The 15,571-nt window shown below is 37.0% G+C and overlaps 1 protein-coding gene and 1 long non-coding RNA gene across 2 annotated transcripts in view; one reads left to right on the top strand and one right to left on the bottom strand.

The window, feature by feature from the left end:
* Nucleotides 1-15,571, top strand: part of CRLF3 (cytokine receptor like factor 3) — a 254,077-nt gene that overhangs the window by 115,089 nt on the left and 123,417 nt on the right. The window contains exon 3 of the mRNA XM_053707409.1: nt 10,216-10,300. Coding sequence (XP_053563384.1) covers nt 10,216-10,300 — 85 coding nt within the window. The remainder of the gene's footprint in view (nt 1-10,215; nt 10,301-15,571) is intronic.
* The window catches only part of LOC128653874 (uncharacterized), a 95,455-nt gene that overhangs the window by 61,495 nt on the left and 18,389 nt on the right, over nt 1-15,571 (bottom strand). The window lies entirely within an intron of this gene.

Genomic DNA, 15,571 nt, shown 5'->3' with positions numbered 1-15,571 from the left:
TCAACAAAGGAATTGGAATAATTGTACTTTATACAAAAAAATCATAACCACCTTAAAAAGGGTGGGCCTTATGGACTCTTGCCAATATGAAAGAAATTAATTTATCAGGTAAATTCTTACATAAATTATGTTTTCTTTCATGTAATTGGCAAGAGTCCATGAGCTAGTGACGTATGGGATTGCAAATACCCAAGATGTGGAACTCCACTCAAGAGTCACTAGAGAGGGAGGGATAAAAATAAAGACAGCCAATTCCGCTGAAAAAAATTAATCCACAACCCAAATCATAAGTTTTAATCTTATAAAGAAAAAGAAAAAAACTGAAATTATAAGCAGAAGAATCAAACTGAAACAGCTGCCTGAAGAAATTTTCTACCAAAAACTGCTTCTGAAGAAGAAAAACATCAAAATGGTAGAATTTAGTAAATGTATGCAAAGAAGACCAAGTTGCTGCTTTGCAAATCTTTTCAACTGAAGCTTCATTCTTAAAAGCCCAGGAAGTGGAAACAGACCTAATAGAATGAACCGTAATCCTCTGAGGCGGAGATTTATCCAACTCCAAATAAGCGTGATGAATCAAAAGCTTTAACCACGAAGCCAAGGAAACGGCAGAAGCCTTCTGACCTTTCCTAGAACCACAATTCAGTTTTACAAACTTTGCCTCCTATGGAGGTGGTAAAGTAAGTTTGTTCTAAGATTTCTACGTTGACATGCGCTTCTCAGCATTTTTGAAGGGAGTATCACCTATTGAATACAATGGTCATCCTAACGGGGATCTATTTCATAGGTTCTCTGTTATCGGTCGTAGAGATTCATCTCCTACCTCCCTTTTCAGATCGACGATATACTCTTATATACCATTACCTCTACTGATTCTCGTTTCAGTACTGGTTTGGCTATCTGCTATATGTGGATGAGTGTCTTTTGGTAAGTATGTTTCATTTATTTAAGACACTTTCAGCTATGGTTTGGCACTTTGTATATAACGTTCTAAATATATGTTTATATTTATATTTGCCATGATTCAGGTTTATCAGTATATTTCCTTTTTTGCGGACTGTCAGTTTCATATTTGGGAAATGCATTTAAAAAAAAAAAAAAAAAAAATGTTTTACCTGAAATTTTCAAATTGATCCTTTTTTCTAAATTACGGGCTGTATTAGGCTTGTGTGAGCGCAAAATGCTATAATTTGTTGAGTCATTCTTGGCGCTAGACTTTTTTGGCGCGAAAATTACGTTTGTTTACGCAAATTCGTCATTTCCGGCGTCTTAGTTGACGCCGAGTCTTTTCACGAGGTTGCGTCATCTATGACGCTCATGTTTGTTGCAGACATTTTTGGCGCCAAAAAATATTTTCAGTTGTGGGCGTTATACTTGGCGCCAAACTGTTTGTCATTATTTAAGACTTAATTTCCTTTTGCCTCTGGTCCATTTTTTTTTCTTTGTCAGAGGCCTATTCTGTTTGCATTTTTTCCCATTCCTGAAACTGTCATATAAGGAAATAGATAATTTTGCTTTTTATGTTATTTTTTTCTCTTACATATTGCAAGATGTCTCAATCTGATCCTGTTTCAGAATCTACTACTGGAATCCTGCTGCCTTTGTTGTAAACTTGTAGTAACTGTTCCTCCGGCTGTAGTTTGTAATAGTTGTCATGCTAAACTTTTACATGCAGAGAATATTTCCATCAGTAGTGTTGCATTACCTGTTGCTGGTCCATCAACATCTAATGTTCAGGATATTCCTGTCAATTTGAGAGAATTTATTTCTGATTCCATTCAGAAGGCTTTGTCTGTCATTCAGCCTTCTAATAAACGTAAAAGGTCTTTTACAGTTGATGAATTTTCAAATAACGGACAACATACTGATTTATCTATCTCTGATGAGGATCCTGCCTCAGATATTGACACTGACAAATCTTCGTATTTATTTAAAATGGAGTATATTTGTTCTTTATTGAAGGAAGTGTTGATTGCATTAGATAGAGTAGTCTAGTCCTCTTGATACTAAAACTAGTAAACGTTTAAATTCGGTTTATAAACCTCATGTTTTTATTCCAGAGGTTTTTCCAGTTCCTGATGCTATTTCAGATATGATTTCAAAGGAATGGAATAGACTGGGTACTTCTTTTACTCCTTCTTCAAGGTTTAAAAAATGTTATCCTTTGCCTACTGATAGATTGGAGTTTTGGGAAAAGATCCCCAAAGTTGATGGGACCATCTGTACTCTTGCTAAGCGTACTACTATTCCTATGGAAGACAGTACTTCTTTTAAAGATCCTTTAGATAGGAAACTTGATTCCTATCTAAGGAAGGCTTATTTATGTTCAGGTCATCTTCTTAGGCCTGCTATTTCTTTTACAAGATATGACAAGTCCACTTTTTTCATCCTTAATTATGGGATTACGCCTCCTGGTCAGCAGGAGGAGGCAAAGAGCACCACAGCAGAGCTGTATATATAGCTCCTCCCTTCCCTCCCACCCCAGTCATTCTCTTTGCCTGTGTTAGTGATAGGAAGAGGTAAAGTGAGGTGTTAGTTTAGATTCTTCAATCAAGAGTTTATTAATTTCAAATGGTGCCAGTGTGTACTATTTTACTCAGGGTACAGTTATAGGGTCTGTGCAGATTACATCCGTCCTCTGTGACTCCCAATGGGGGCTGTCCTGATGAATATGGTCTTAGCAAGTTTTATCTAAGACCCAGTTTGTTCCCACAGATTCCTGGAGGAGATGAAGGACCTCTTGCAGTGTGGGACGAGTCATGTTGTTACTCAACATGGAGGTATGTGCAGTCTTTTTTTTTCTGTGACACTTGGTACCTCAGAAAGGACTGTCTCTCTCTATAAGCTGACCTATGTCTGTGCCCTATTATATCTCGGAGCAGGATATGGCTGGGGGTAAACAGAGACGGCTGCTATCATTATGGGATAATGAAAATATGGGGTGCGGTAGAAATTTAAGATACACTATTTTAACCCATTCATGTGTGGGCTGACGCTGGGGGTTCTCGGAGTGGTGAACTCCGGATCACATAAGTTTTAATATGCTTGCGGCCTGGTTATTGTGTCTTTTACAGGGGGACTGGCTTCATGTGGGGCACCTTTATGAGGTGCAACGATACTCCGGAGGCTCCATTTTTGTTTTTTACTATAAAGTAATGGGCCACGCGGGAGTTCCGCTCTGATACGCCCACGATGGGCGGGGCACTCTTTCGCGTGCAAGTAGAAGCAGCGCAGTGTCTGTCTGGGAGTCGGTCGGATGCTTGACTCTGGTGTTCTGGCTGGACCGCATGGGTAGTTGGAACTCCGGCGGTCTAGACACTCTGCTGCACGGGTGACGTTCTTTTGTCTCAGAGAGAAGGGGCAGAACTGTGGCGAGCTGTTTAACTCTGAAGTATCTACATTTGAAGGTGCAGTTATCCTTTAAGAGTTAGTTAACTATTCATGGGATACGTATAACTGCAACCTTTATTTTTCAAGGCCACAATTATAAGCGTTTTCAGCCGCACAGTGTGCTGCGCAAAGGTTTTTATTTTTTAAAGGCAAAATGTATCCTATAGCTGACACTGTTCGGGATTCTTGGCAAACGGTCCCTAAGGTGGAGGGAGCTATATCTACCCTGGATAAGCATACAACTATTCCTATTGAGGACTGTTGTGCTTTCAAAGACCCTATGGATTAAAAGTTGGAGGGTCTTCTAAAAAAGCTATTTATTCATCAGGGTTTTCTATTACAATCGACGGCTTGTATTGTACCAGTTACAACTGTGGCTGCCTTTTGGTTTGACTCCTTAGAAGAGTCTCTTAAGGCTGAGACTCCTTTAGAGGAAATACTAGATAGAATTAAGGCCCTTAAGCTGGCACATTCTTTTGTTACGGATGCCGCCTTTCAGATCGCCAAGCTGGCGGCTAAGAATGCAGGATTTGCCATTTTAGCGCGAATCAAGGGGTTCCGTTTGAACCTATGCATTCCATAGATATTAAGTTGGTATGTTGGAAAGTTTTATTTTTGGTTGCTATTTCTTCTGCTCGCAGAGTTTGTGAGCTTTCAGCTTTACAATGTGATTCTCCTTATCTTCTTTTCCATTCTGATAAGGTGATCTTACGTACCAAACCTGGTTTCCTTTCTAAGGTTGTTTTCTAATAAGAATAGTAATCAGGAAATTGTTGTTCCTTCCTTGTGTCCTAATCCTTCTTTTAAGAAGGAGCGTCTGTTACATAACTTGGACGTCATCCGTGCCCTGGAGTTTTACTTGCAGGCGACTAAAGATTTTCGTCAATCATCTTCATTATTTGTTGTTTTTTCTGGAAAACGTAGGGGCCAGAAAGCTACGGCTACCTCTTTCTTTTTGGCTGAAGAGTATCATCTGTTTGGCATATGAGACTGCTGGACAGCAGCCTCCTGAAAGAATTACGGCTCATTCTACTAGGGCTGTGGCTTCCTCATAGGCATTGAAAAATGATGCTTCTGTTGAACAGATTTGCAAGGCTGCAACTTGGTCGTCTCTATACACTTTTTCCAAATTTTCCAAATTTGATACTTTTGCCTCGTCCGAGGCTGTTTTTGGGAGAAAAGTTCTTCAAGCAGTAGTGCCTTCTGTTTAGGTTCCTGTCTTGTCCTTTCATCCGTGTCCTATAGCTTTGGTATTGTATCCCATAAGTAAGGATGAAATCCGTGGACTCTTGTAAAAGAAAAGGAAATTTATGCTTACCTGATAAATGTATTTATTTTACGATATGACGAGTCCACGGCCCACCCTGTCATTTTCTAAGACAGGTCTTTATTTTTGTTAAACTTCAGTCACCTCTGCACCTTGGCTTTTCCTTTCTTTTCCTAATTTCGGTCGAATGACTGGAGTGTGAGGGAAGGGAGGAGCTATATATACAGCTCTGCTGTGGTGCTCTTTGCCTCCTCCTCCTGACCAGGAGGCGTAATCCCATAAGTAAGAATGAAATCCGTGGACTTGTCATATCGTAAAAGAAATACATTTATCAGGTAAGCATAAATTTCCTTTTCTTTGGCAGCTGCTTCATCTTTTTGGTTGGAAACTTTAGCGCAACAAGTATCAGATTATAATATGTATAGCATTGTTAAGTTAATTCAACATGCTAATAATTTTGTTTGTGATGCCATTTTTTATATCATCAGAATTGATGTTAGATATATGTATTTAGCTATTTTAGCTAGAAGAGCTTTATGGCTTTAATCTTTGAATGCTGATATGACTTCTAAGTCAACGTTGCTATCTCTTTCTTTCCAAGGTAATAAATTATTTGGTTCTCAGTTGGATTCTATAATTTCAACTGTTACTGGGGGGAAGTTTTTTTTTTTTTACATCAGGATAAAAAGTCTAAGGGTAAAGTTAAAGCTTCTAACCGTTTTCGTTCCTTTCGACAGAATAAGGAACAGAAACCTAATCCTTCCCCTAAGGAATCTGTTTCCAATTGGAAGCCTTCCTCAGTCTGGGATAAATCAAAGCCATTTAAGAGACCTAAACCAGCCCCCAAGTCTGCATGACGGTGCGGCCCTCATTCCAGCTCAGCTGGTAAGGGGCAGATTAAAATTTTTCAAGGATGTTTGGATAAATACAGTCCATAATCATTGGATTCAGAACATTGTCTCTCAGGGGTACAAAATAGGTTTCAGAGTAAGACCGCCTGTGAGAAGTTACTTTCTCTCATGCATTCCAGTGAACCCCGAGAAAGCACAGGCTTTCCTGAAGTGTGTTTCAGACCTGGAGTCTTCTGGGGTAACCGTGCCGGTTCCTTTTCAGGAACAGGTTCTGGGGTTTTATTCAAATCTGTTCATTGTCCCAAAGAAAGAAAATTCATTCAGACCAGTTCTGGATCTAAAAATCTTGAATCGTTATGTAAGAATACCAACATTCAAAATGGTGACTATAAGGACTATTCTGCCTTTTGTTCAGCAAGGGCATTATATGTCCACAATAGACTTACAGGATGCATATCTTCATATTCTGATTCATCCAGATCACTATCAGTTCCTGAGATTCTCTTTTCTAGACAAGCATTACCAATTTGTTGCTCTTCCTTTTGGCCTAGCAACAGCTCCACGGATCTTTTCAAAGGTTCTTGGTGCCCTTCTCTCTGTAATCAGAGAGCAGGGTATTGTGGTGTTTCCTTATTTGGACGATATCTTGGTACTTGCTCAGTCTTTACGTTCTGCAGAATCTCACACGAATCAACTAGTGTTGTTTCTTCAAAGACATGGTTGGAGGATCAATTTACCAAAAAGTTCTTTGATTCCTCAGACAAGGGTAACCTTTTTAGGTTTCCAGATAGATTCAGTGTCCATGACTTTGTCTCTAACAGACAAGAGACGTTTGAAGTTGGTTGCAGCCTGTCGGAACCTTCAGTCTCAGTCATTCCCTTCAGTAGCAATGTGCATGGAGGTTTTAGGTCTCATGACTGCAGTATTGGACGCGATTCCCTTTGCTTGTTTTCACATGAGACCTCTTCAGCTTTGTATGCTGAACCAATGGTGCAGGGATTATACAAGGATATCACAATTAATATCCTTAAATCCCAATGTTCGACTATCTCTGACTTGGTGGTTAGATGACCATCGTATAGTTCAAGGGGCCTCTTTTGTTCGTCCAACCTGGACCGTGATCACAACCGATGCAAGTCTTCAGGTTGGGGAGCTGTCTGGGGATCTCTGACAGCACAAGGGGTTTGGAAATCTCAAGAGGCGAGATTACCAATCAATATTTTGGAACTCAATGCGATTTTCAGGGCTCTTCAGATTTGGCCTCTCTGGAAGAGAGAACCGTTCATTTGTTTTCAGACAGACAATATCACAACTGTGGCATATGTCAATAATCAGGGTGGGACTCACAGTCCCCAAGCTATTAAAGAAGTATCGCGGATACTTCCCTGGGCGGAATTCAGTTCCTGTCTAATTTCGGCGGTCCATATCCCAGGTATAGACAATTTGGAAGCGGATTATCTCAGTCGTCAGACTTTACATCCGGGAGAGTGGTCTCTTCACCCATATGTGTTTTTTCAAATTGTTCAGATGTGGGGCTTCCAGAAATAGATCTGATGGCATCTCATCTAAACAAGAAACTTTCCAGGTACCTGTCCAGGTCCAGAAATCCTCAGGCGGAGGCAGTGGATGCATTGACACTTCCTTGGAGTTATCAACCTGCCTATATTTTTCCGCCTCTAGTTCTTCTTCCAAGAGTGATTTCCAAAATCATCATGGAGTAATCGTTTGTGCTGCTGGTGGCTCCAGCATGGCCACATAGGTTTTGGTATGCGGATCTTGTTCGGATGTCCAGTTGCCAACCTTGGCTACTTCCGTTAAGACCAGACCTTCTATCTCAAGGTCTGTTTTTTCCATCAGGATCTCAAATCATTAAATTTGAAGGTATGGAAATTGAATGCTTAGTGCTTAGTCATAGAGGTTTCTCTGACTCGGTAATTACAACTATGTTGCCGGCTTGTAAATCTGTTTCTAGAAAGATTTATTATCGAGTTTTGAAGACCTACATTTCATGGTGTTCTTCTCATGAATTCTCTTGGCATTCTTTTTGAATTCCTAGAATTTTACAGTTTCTTCAGGATGGTTTGGATAAGGGTTTGTCTGCAAGTTCTTTGAAAGGACAAATTTCTGCTCTTTCTGTCTTAATCCACAGAAAAATTGCTAAACTTCCTGATATTCATTGTTTTGTACAGGCGTTGGTCCGTATCAAGCCTGTCATTAAATAAATCTCTCCTCCCTGGAGTCTTAATTTGGTTTTAAAGGCTTTACAGGCTCCTCCGTTTGAGCCTATGCATTCTTTGGACATTAAATTGCTTTCTTGGAAAGTGTTGTTTCTTTTGGCCATCTCTTCTGCTAGAAGAGTTTCTGAATTATCTGCTCTTTCTTGTGAGTCTCCTTTTCTGATTTTTCATCAGGATAAGGCGGTTTTGCAGACTTCATTTAAATTCCTACCTAAAGTTGTGAATTCTAACAATATTAGTAGAGAAATTGTTGTCCCTTCCTTGTGTCCTAATCCTAAGAATTCTTTGGAAAGATCCTTACATTCTTTGGATGTAGTGAGAGCTTTGAAATATTATGTTGAAGCTACTAAAGATTTCATGAAGACTTCTAGTCTATTTGTTATCTTTTCTGGTTCTAGGAAAGGTCAGAAGGCTTCTGCTGTTTCCTTGGCTTCGTGGTTTTAAGCTTTTGATTCATCAGGCTTATTTGGAGTCGGGTAAATCCCCGCCTCAGAGAATTACGGCTCATTCTACTAGGTCTGTTTCCACTTCCTGTGCTTTTAAGAATGAAGCTTCAGTTGATCAGATTTGCAAAGCAGCAACTTGGTCTTCTTTGTATACATTTACAAAATTCTACCATTTTGATGTTTTTTCTTCTTCAGAAGCAGTTTTTGGTAGAAAAGTTCTTCAGGCAGCTGTTTCAGTTTGATTCTTCTGCTTATAATTTCAGTTTTTTTCTTTTTCTTTATAAGATTAAAACTTATGATTTGGGTTGTGGATTTTTTTTTTTCAGCGGAATAGGCTGTATTTATTTTTATCCCTCCCTCTCTAGTGACTATTGAGTGGAGTTCCATATCTTGGGTATTTGCTATCCCATACGTCACTAGCTCATGGACTCTTGCTAATTACATGAAAGAAAACATAATTTATGTAAGAATTTACCTGATAAATTCATTTCTTTCATATTGGCAAGAGTCCATGAGGCCCACCCTTTTTATGGTGGTTATGATTTTTTTGTATAAAGCACAATTATTCCAATTACTTTGTTGATGCTTTTTTACTCCTTTCTTTATCACCACACTGCTTGGCTATTCGTTAAACTGAATTGTGGGTGTGGTGAGGGCTGTATTTGTAGGCATTTTGAGGTTTGCCCCCTCCTGGTAGGATTGTATATCCCATACGTCACTAGCTCATGGACTCTTGCCAATATGAAAGAAATTAATTTATCAGGTAAATTCTTACATAAATTATGTTTTTGCCCACTTTCATGCAATTTTAGCTCTGAAATTTGAGCAATTTCTATTCTCATAATTTAAATTGCACTGTTTACTTCTCAAGGCTAACCCTGCTACATATACACCCCTAATTTGTTTTATCAGATAACGACTGCAAAACAATGCAATTTATACTAACTTTATGATAGTGACTAGCTTTATCTGCAGACTAAAGCCCAGATTGACTCCTCCAAATCAGACAAATGAGTGGGTGGATCTTTGCTGTTGAAAAATAACTGCAGTAAAAAATTTGTTTTAAAAGCTTTACGACTTGCCTGATATTTCTATAGCAACACAACAGAAATATCTTGTAATTATAAGGTGTTTACTGTCCTTTTAACTCCTGCAAACGGGTTGAGTGCAAACGCTCGAGTGCAGAGCGGTAACTGCTGTTCATCCATTCAGCAGTGCTAGTAACAGAATACAGCTGTGCTACTAGTTTTGCTGACTGGCTCACTAACAGTTTCCTCTTGGGATAAGCAGTGCACTGTGGCGCCCCAGCAGTACTTTAACCCCTTTGCAGGAGTTAAACACATAGCATAACATTGTCGCTAGTGATACAATTACATGCGCTTACAAATGAAAGCATGTCATGTTTTTCATTATAATATCTCTTTAAAAAAATATACCAAGGACATCAAGTGCATATGATAATAGAATTAGTTTTTTTATAAAACGGCATACTCTATCTGATTCATGAAAGTTTAGCTTTGACTTTCAACATATTTTTTGCGTCCTACACGGCGCTCATAGAGGTATTAGAATAGTACTCATGTTGACCTAACTACAATAAGATATTTTTTAACATATTAGTGTTGCTTGTCTCAACAATTTAAAATCCACTTAGTTTGAATTTCAAATGAGTAGTAGATTTTTTTTTTCTGACAAATGTCAGTTAGTTACATTAATCAGCCAAAATGCATATACGTATAGCCTGTGAATCTTGTACATGCTCAGTAGGAGCTAGTACCTCAAAAAGTGTGTATATAAAAAGATTGTGCAGATTTAGATAATGGAAGAGAATTGGAAAGTTGTTTAAATTGTGTGCTCTATCTGAATCATGAGTTTAATTTTGACTTGACTGTCCCTTTAAATCACATATACAAATGTATCTGAAACTTAGTAGATCCAGGGTTGTGGTGACAATGGGTCGCTGTGCATTGAATTAGGATTCTTACACCTTTTCATGCATGATTTTTATTTTTTGTGTTTAATAGGAGAGATTGCTGTGTCCTGCACAGCCAGAGAGCCAGAAAGCCTGTGCAACTTTACAAATAAAGCACTGCATATTCAGCTTGACAGGTGAGACTCGTATGTTACTTGTTGGCTTTTATTTCCTCATATTAGTGATACTTTAAATGGTGCTTATGGTAAAACAAATACTGTCAATGTACACGCCAGAGTATGAGATCAAACATACTTATATCACACTGACTAATGCTGACTGATTTATATCTTATGTTGTCCTATGATTTTTTTTTATTGAGGTTTTAATTCAGACATGCATACAATATACACCAAATTTTTTATTTATTTATTTATATATATATATATATATATATATATATATATATATATATATATATATATATATATACAAGCAAAGTAGAAGACCCCTATGACTAGCAACGGGGTCAGCTTCTGTATATGAGGGCGCAAAAAACAGGTGTAGATATTTATGTGAGATAGTATAAATATATATATATATATATATATATATATACAGGTGGCCCTCGTTTTACAACGGTTCAATTTACACAGTTTCAGAATAACAACCTTTTTTCCCAGTCATGTGACTGCTATTGAAAAGCATTGAGAAGCAGTGCATTTATTAAAATAGCCAGTAGGTGGAGCTGTCCGCTTGTGTTGCAGCAAAGCCAAGCAACCTGAAATTAATCAGTTTAACCAGACCAGAGCTATCGAGCAGATTTCAAAGGAACAAAATCTTCCTGTCTATAAATCAGTCCAGATTGGAATGCATAGAAAGAACTGTTTGCAGAAAAATGCAAGTGAAGTCTGAGTTTAGGTTAATAATGCTGTTTAGCAAATGTTTTTGTTCATTTAACTTAGTTTAATTACATATTCTGTGTTGTGTGATTATTCTATTAGGTTTATAATGCTGATTAGCATTTAAAGTCTTTATTTCAAAGCTTTAAAAAAAATGTATTAGGTGTTACTTATGACAATTTTGAGAGGGGCCTGGAACCTATCTCCCTCACTTCCCCTTGACTTACATTATAAACTGGGTTTCAATTTACAATGGTTTCGATTTACAACCATTCCTTCTGGAACCTAACCCCGGCGTAAACTGAGGGATATATATATATATATATATATATATATATATATATATATATATATATATATATATATATATATATATATATATATATATATCACAGAGATGATATATAAATCACTATTAATTCATACCAGAAAAGGTGATATTGTTAACTGCATGTGAATCAATTCAATGTATGTACAATACAATAAAATATACTAAGTGCTCTAAGTGTATACTGACCTAGATTTAAATTAGCTGGAGCCTGAAAAACTAGAAAAAAGGCAATATAAAAGCAGTAAAAAGGCAGTATAAAAAAGCAGTATAAAAAGTGGGTCACTTATAAGATCCACACGCTGAGGCACAAGAGGAAAAAAACCCAAATATTGAAGCTCCTACGAGAGATCCCTGCAGCTGAAAAGACGAGCACCCCCAGGCGAGAATGACTTTTCCAGTCAGTCTCTAACAGAGGAAATCATAAAAACGAAGAAACTAACGGGTGTGTTAAGCGCTGGTAAATGTCATAGGAGCGACACAATAAATTGATCAATAGTGTGTCGGAGTAGAATGAATAAACATAGTTCAAACTGATAACGAAAATGGATAGAACACACAGGAACAAACCCAAAGGTGGATGTGATTAAATAGGAGAGTAAGTAAACAAAAATGTCAATTCAATAACCTCCTAATAAAACACAACAGAGATTGGTGGGTGATAGGTAGGTACTATTTGATATTTAGTATCCCACGACTAAAGTCTCTATAATAGTGTCAATTCAATGTGCCATAAGTGAATTGGAATATACAGCCAAATACAGCTAGTGAATCAGACGATCTCTTCTGTTGATTCTACTTACGAGCTGTACCCCCAATCATATGAGGTAATGAGATGCTGCTTGTATTGGGTCGTTGGGTTGAATGTGCTGACGGGCGGGTAAACGAACGCCTCCTCTTGAGTAATCCTCCTATTCTCCAATCATGCTGTTTGGTTGACGTTCACTTTCTCCGTAAACAAATCACAGGCAAGCTCACCTCCCTGCGACTCCACATTGTACTCCAGGTTACTCCAGGTTAGGGAGAAGCGTAGAGATAGTGTAATACAGTTTTTATAAGAACATATACACAGTGTACAGTTAGAAACACTTACAATATTAGACCTCAATGTTATGAGGTAACGTAACAGCATATAAATGATCGTTGTAGAATATCAATTCCAGACGGTATACTAAGTATACACCAGCCAACTCAGAAACAGTCGAAAATTTAAAATTTGTCAAATATTTAAAAGTCGCTCAATGTCTTTGGAATTCACCGCGAAGAGTCTATTTTCAATATAACCTAATGATGTACTACTTGTAAACATCTGACGCGTTTCGAAGGATAATACAGATATGTTCCTTCTTCCTCAGAGGTAATACATTGAATGAAAACTGGAGCGCTTTTTAAAGCTAAGCGCCACCGCGCCTCCTATATTGAACCAACTGTGATTGGTCTACCGGGGCCACATCCCCCGTGAATGATAGGATGAGGCAAACACTCTTCACTTGCTGCGTGTCATCAGCTGGATAACAGAGCATAACAGCAACTTTAAATGAATAACATAAGATGGGGTCACTTGTCCCCAATGGTCTTAATAAAGACATTGATTTGGCAGCATTTCTTGAGTAGTGTAATATAATAAATAATATATTCATATATTCATATATTTTTAAATATAAGTGGTTTAACAATGGATGTTCACGTAAATGTAAATATAGTCATGCCCTGGTTGTTGGAATAATTCTTAGAGACTGATTATGTTATTGATATTATTGTTATCACTTTTTATTATTTATTGGTTATTTTGCGACCAAAAAATTATTTATTTTTAAAGATTTTTTTTAAATACTTTTGAGAAGACTTTTGGAGGTACTTTCAGATATATTTTTTATTTAATCATATGTTCAGAAATATACACCAGCCAGTTCTTTTATTTCCAAACAGTTCTTAATTTGTATGCATTTTTAAACAGTTCACATATCTAAATTGTATACTTTTTAGAAGCATCCTTTAGGGATGTATTATCCAAACGATAAGCTTGGATACCATATTTACCTGGTGTTTCATTTTTATTTTTATTTGTATTATTTTTTCATGTTTTCAGTTCACGCTCAATGTTTTTTGGGAATTTTAATAGGGAGTCTTTTTCTAATTATACTAATGTACTTTTTATGATTTATCTAATGGATCGAATTTAGAGATCTGTTTTTTAAACAAAAATAACTTTTTAGTCTCGTGTATCTATTTTGGTAGTATATACACATATATATTTATTCATGTGTATATATTTCATACTTTTTTACACATTTTTTATACATTTATTTTACCTGTATTTATTGTGTATATACAAAGGGTGTATAAATACACACATACGTATATTTTTGTTCGTTTTCATATATATGCATATTATGACACCGAATTTAGAATTTTTATTCTTCTTTTATATAAATTAATAAGTGTCTCCCTTTTTAATGGGATCTTCTCGATGTAGGTTTATATGAATTCCCTTTTTTATATTTTCACAATTCATTTAACCTAGATAAATACTAATTAGTATTTTAGTCTATAAAAGTAGGGCTAATTGTTAGCGCTTTTATACGATTGGTAATGCCTTAATTAAGGCATCTCTAGATACAAGCACGGGTTTGGTCGTTTTTAGCGAATACATTCATGGTAACGAGTAGCGGTGTTTAGGTTAGTTTCGTCGTCATAAGCTATTTAACGTGTGTACCTGTTATTCATTTAAAGTTGCTGTTATGCTCTGTCATCCAGCTGATGACATGCAGCAAGTGAAGAGTGTTCGCCTCATCCTATCATTCACGGGGGATGTGGCCCCGGTAGACCAATCACAGTTGGTTCAATATAGGAGGCGCGGTGGCGCTTAGCTTTAAAAAGCGCTCCAGTTTTCATTCAATATATTACCTCTGAGGAAGAAGGAACATATCTGTATTATCCTTCGAAACGTGTCAGATGTTTATATGTACAAGTAGTACATCATTAGGTTATATTGAAAATAGACTCTTCACGGTGAATTCCAAAGATATTGAGCGACTTTTAAATCTTTGACAAATTTTAAATTTTCGACTGTTTCTGAGTTGGCTGGTGTATACTTAGTATACCGTCTGGAATTGATATTCTACATCGATCATTTATATGCTTTTACGTTACCTCATAACATTGAGGTCTAATATTGTAAGTGTTTCTAACCGTACACTGTGTATATGTTCTAATAAAAACTGTATTACACTATCTCTACGCTTCTCCCTAACCTGGAGTAACCTGGAGTACAGGTTATGTAACCTGGAGTACAATCTGGAGTAGCAGGGAGGTGAGCCTGCCTGTGATTTGTTTACGGAGAAAGTGAATGTCAACCAAATAGCGTGATTGGAGAATAGGAGGATTACTCAAGAGGAGGCGTGTTCGTTTACCCGCCCGTCAGCACATTCAACCCAACGACCCAGCAGCATCTCATTACCTCATATGATTGGGGGTACAGCTCGTAAGTAGAATCAACAGAAGAGATCGTCTGATTCACTAGCTGTATTTGGCTGTATATTCCAATTCACTTATGGCACATTGAATTGACACTATTATAGAGACTTTAGTCGTGGGATACTAAATATCAAATAGTACCTACCTATCACCCACCAATCTCTGTTGTGTTTTATTTGGAGGTTATTGAATTGACATTTTTGTTTACTTATTCTCCTATTTAATCACATCCACCTTTGGGTTTGTTCCTGTGTGTTCTATCCATTTTCGTTATCAGTTTGAACTATGTTTATTCATTCTACTCGGCCACACTATTGATCAATTTATTGTGTCGCTCCTATGACATTTACCAGCGCTTAACACACCCCTTAGTTTCTTCATTTTTATCTATATATATATATATATAAAAACACAGTACAGCACAAAAGCATAGCATGTTCCACATTACCCATCATAAAATTAATAATAAAGGTCACATACAGTTTGTGCCGCAAGAATTGAGCATGTGTGGTAAAAATAGCAGATGATCTGATACAATGCTAATCCATATGTAAAGCTTCCAAATGAAACCCACAAGGCCACTCTTGGACCTAAAATATGTAGAACATGAAAATAATAATATAAAGTATCATGATATGAAGAAACCGCTTTTAGGCCTCATATATATATATATATATATATATATATATATATATATATATATATATAATATGTGTGTATAAAGCTAGTCTATTATATACTGGAATGAACCCCTTTTATCA

Source organism: Bombina bombina, chromosome 1 (genome assembly GCF_027579735.1).
Source record: "Bombina bombina isolate aBomBom1 chromosome 1, aBomBom1.pri, whole genome shotgun sequence".
NCBI lineage: Eukaryota > Metazoa > Chordata > Amphibia > Anura > Bombinatoridae > Bombina > Bombina bombina.
The sequence above is the reverse complement of the archived record's forward strand: the minus strand, read 5'-3'. Positions and strand labels throughout refer to the sequence as shown.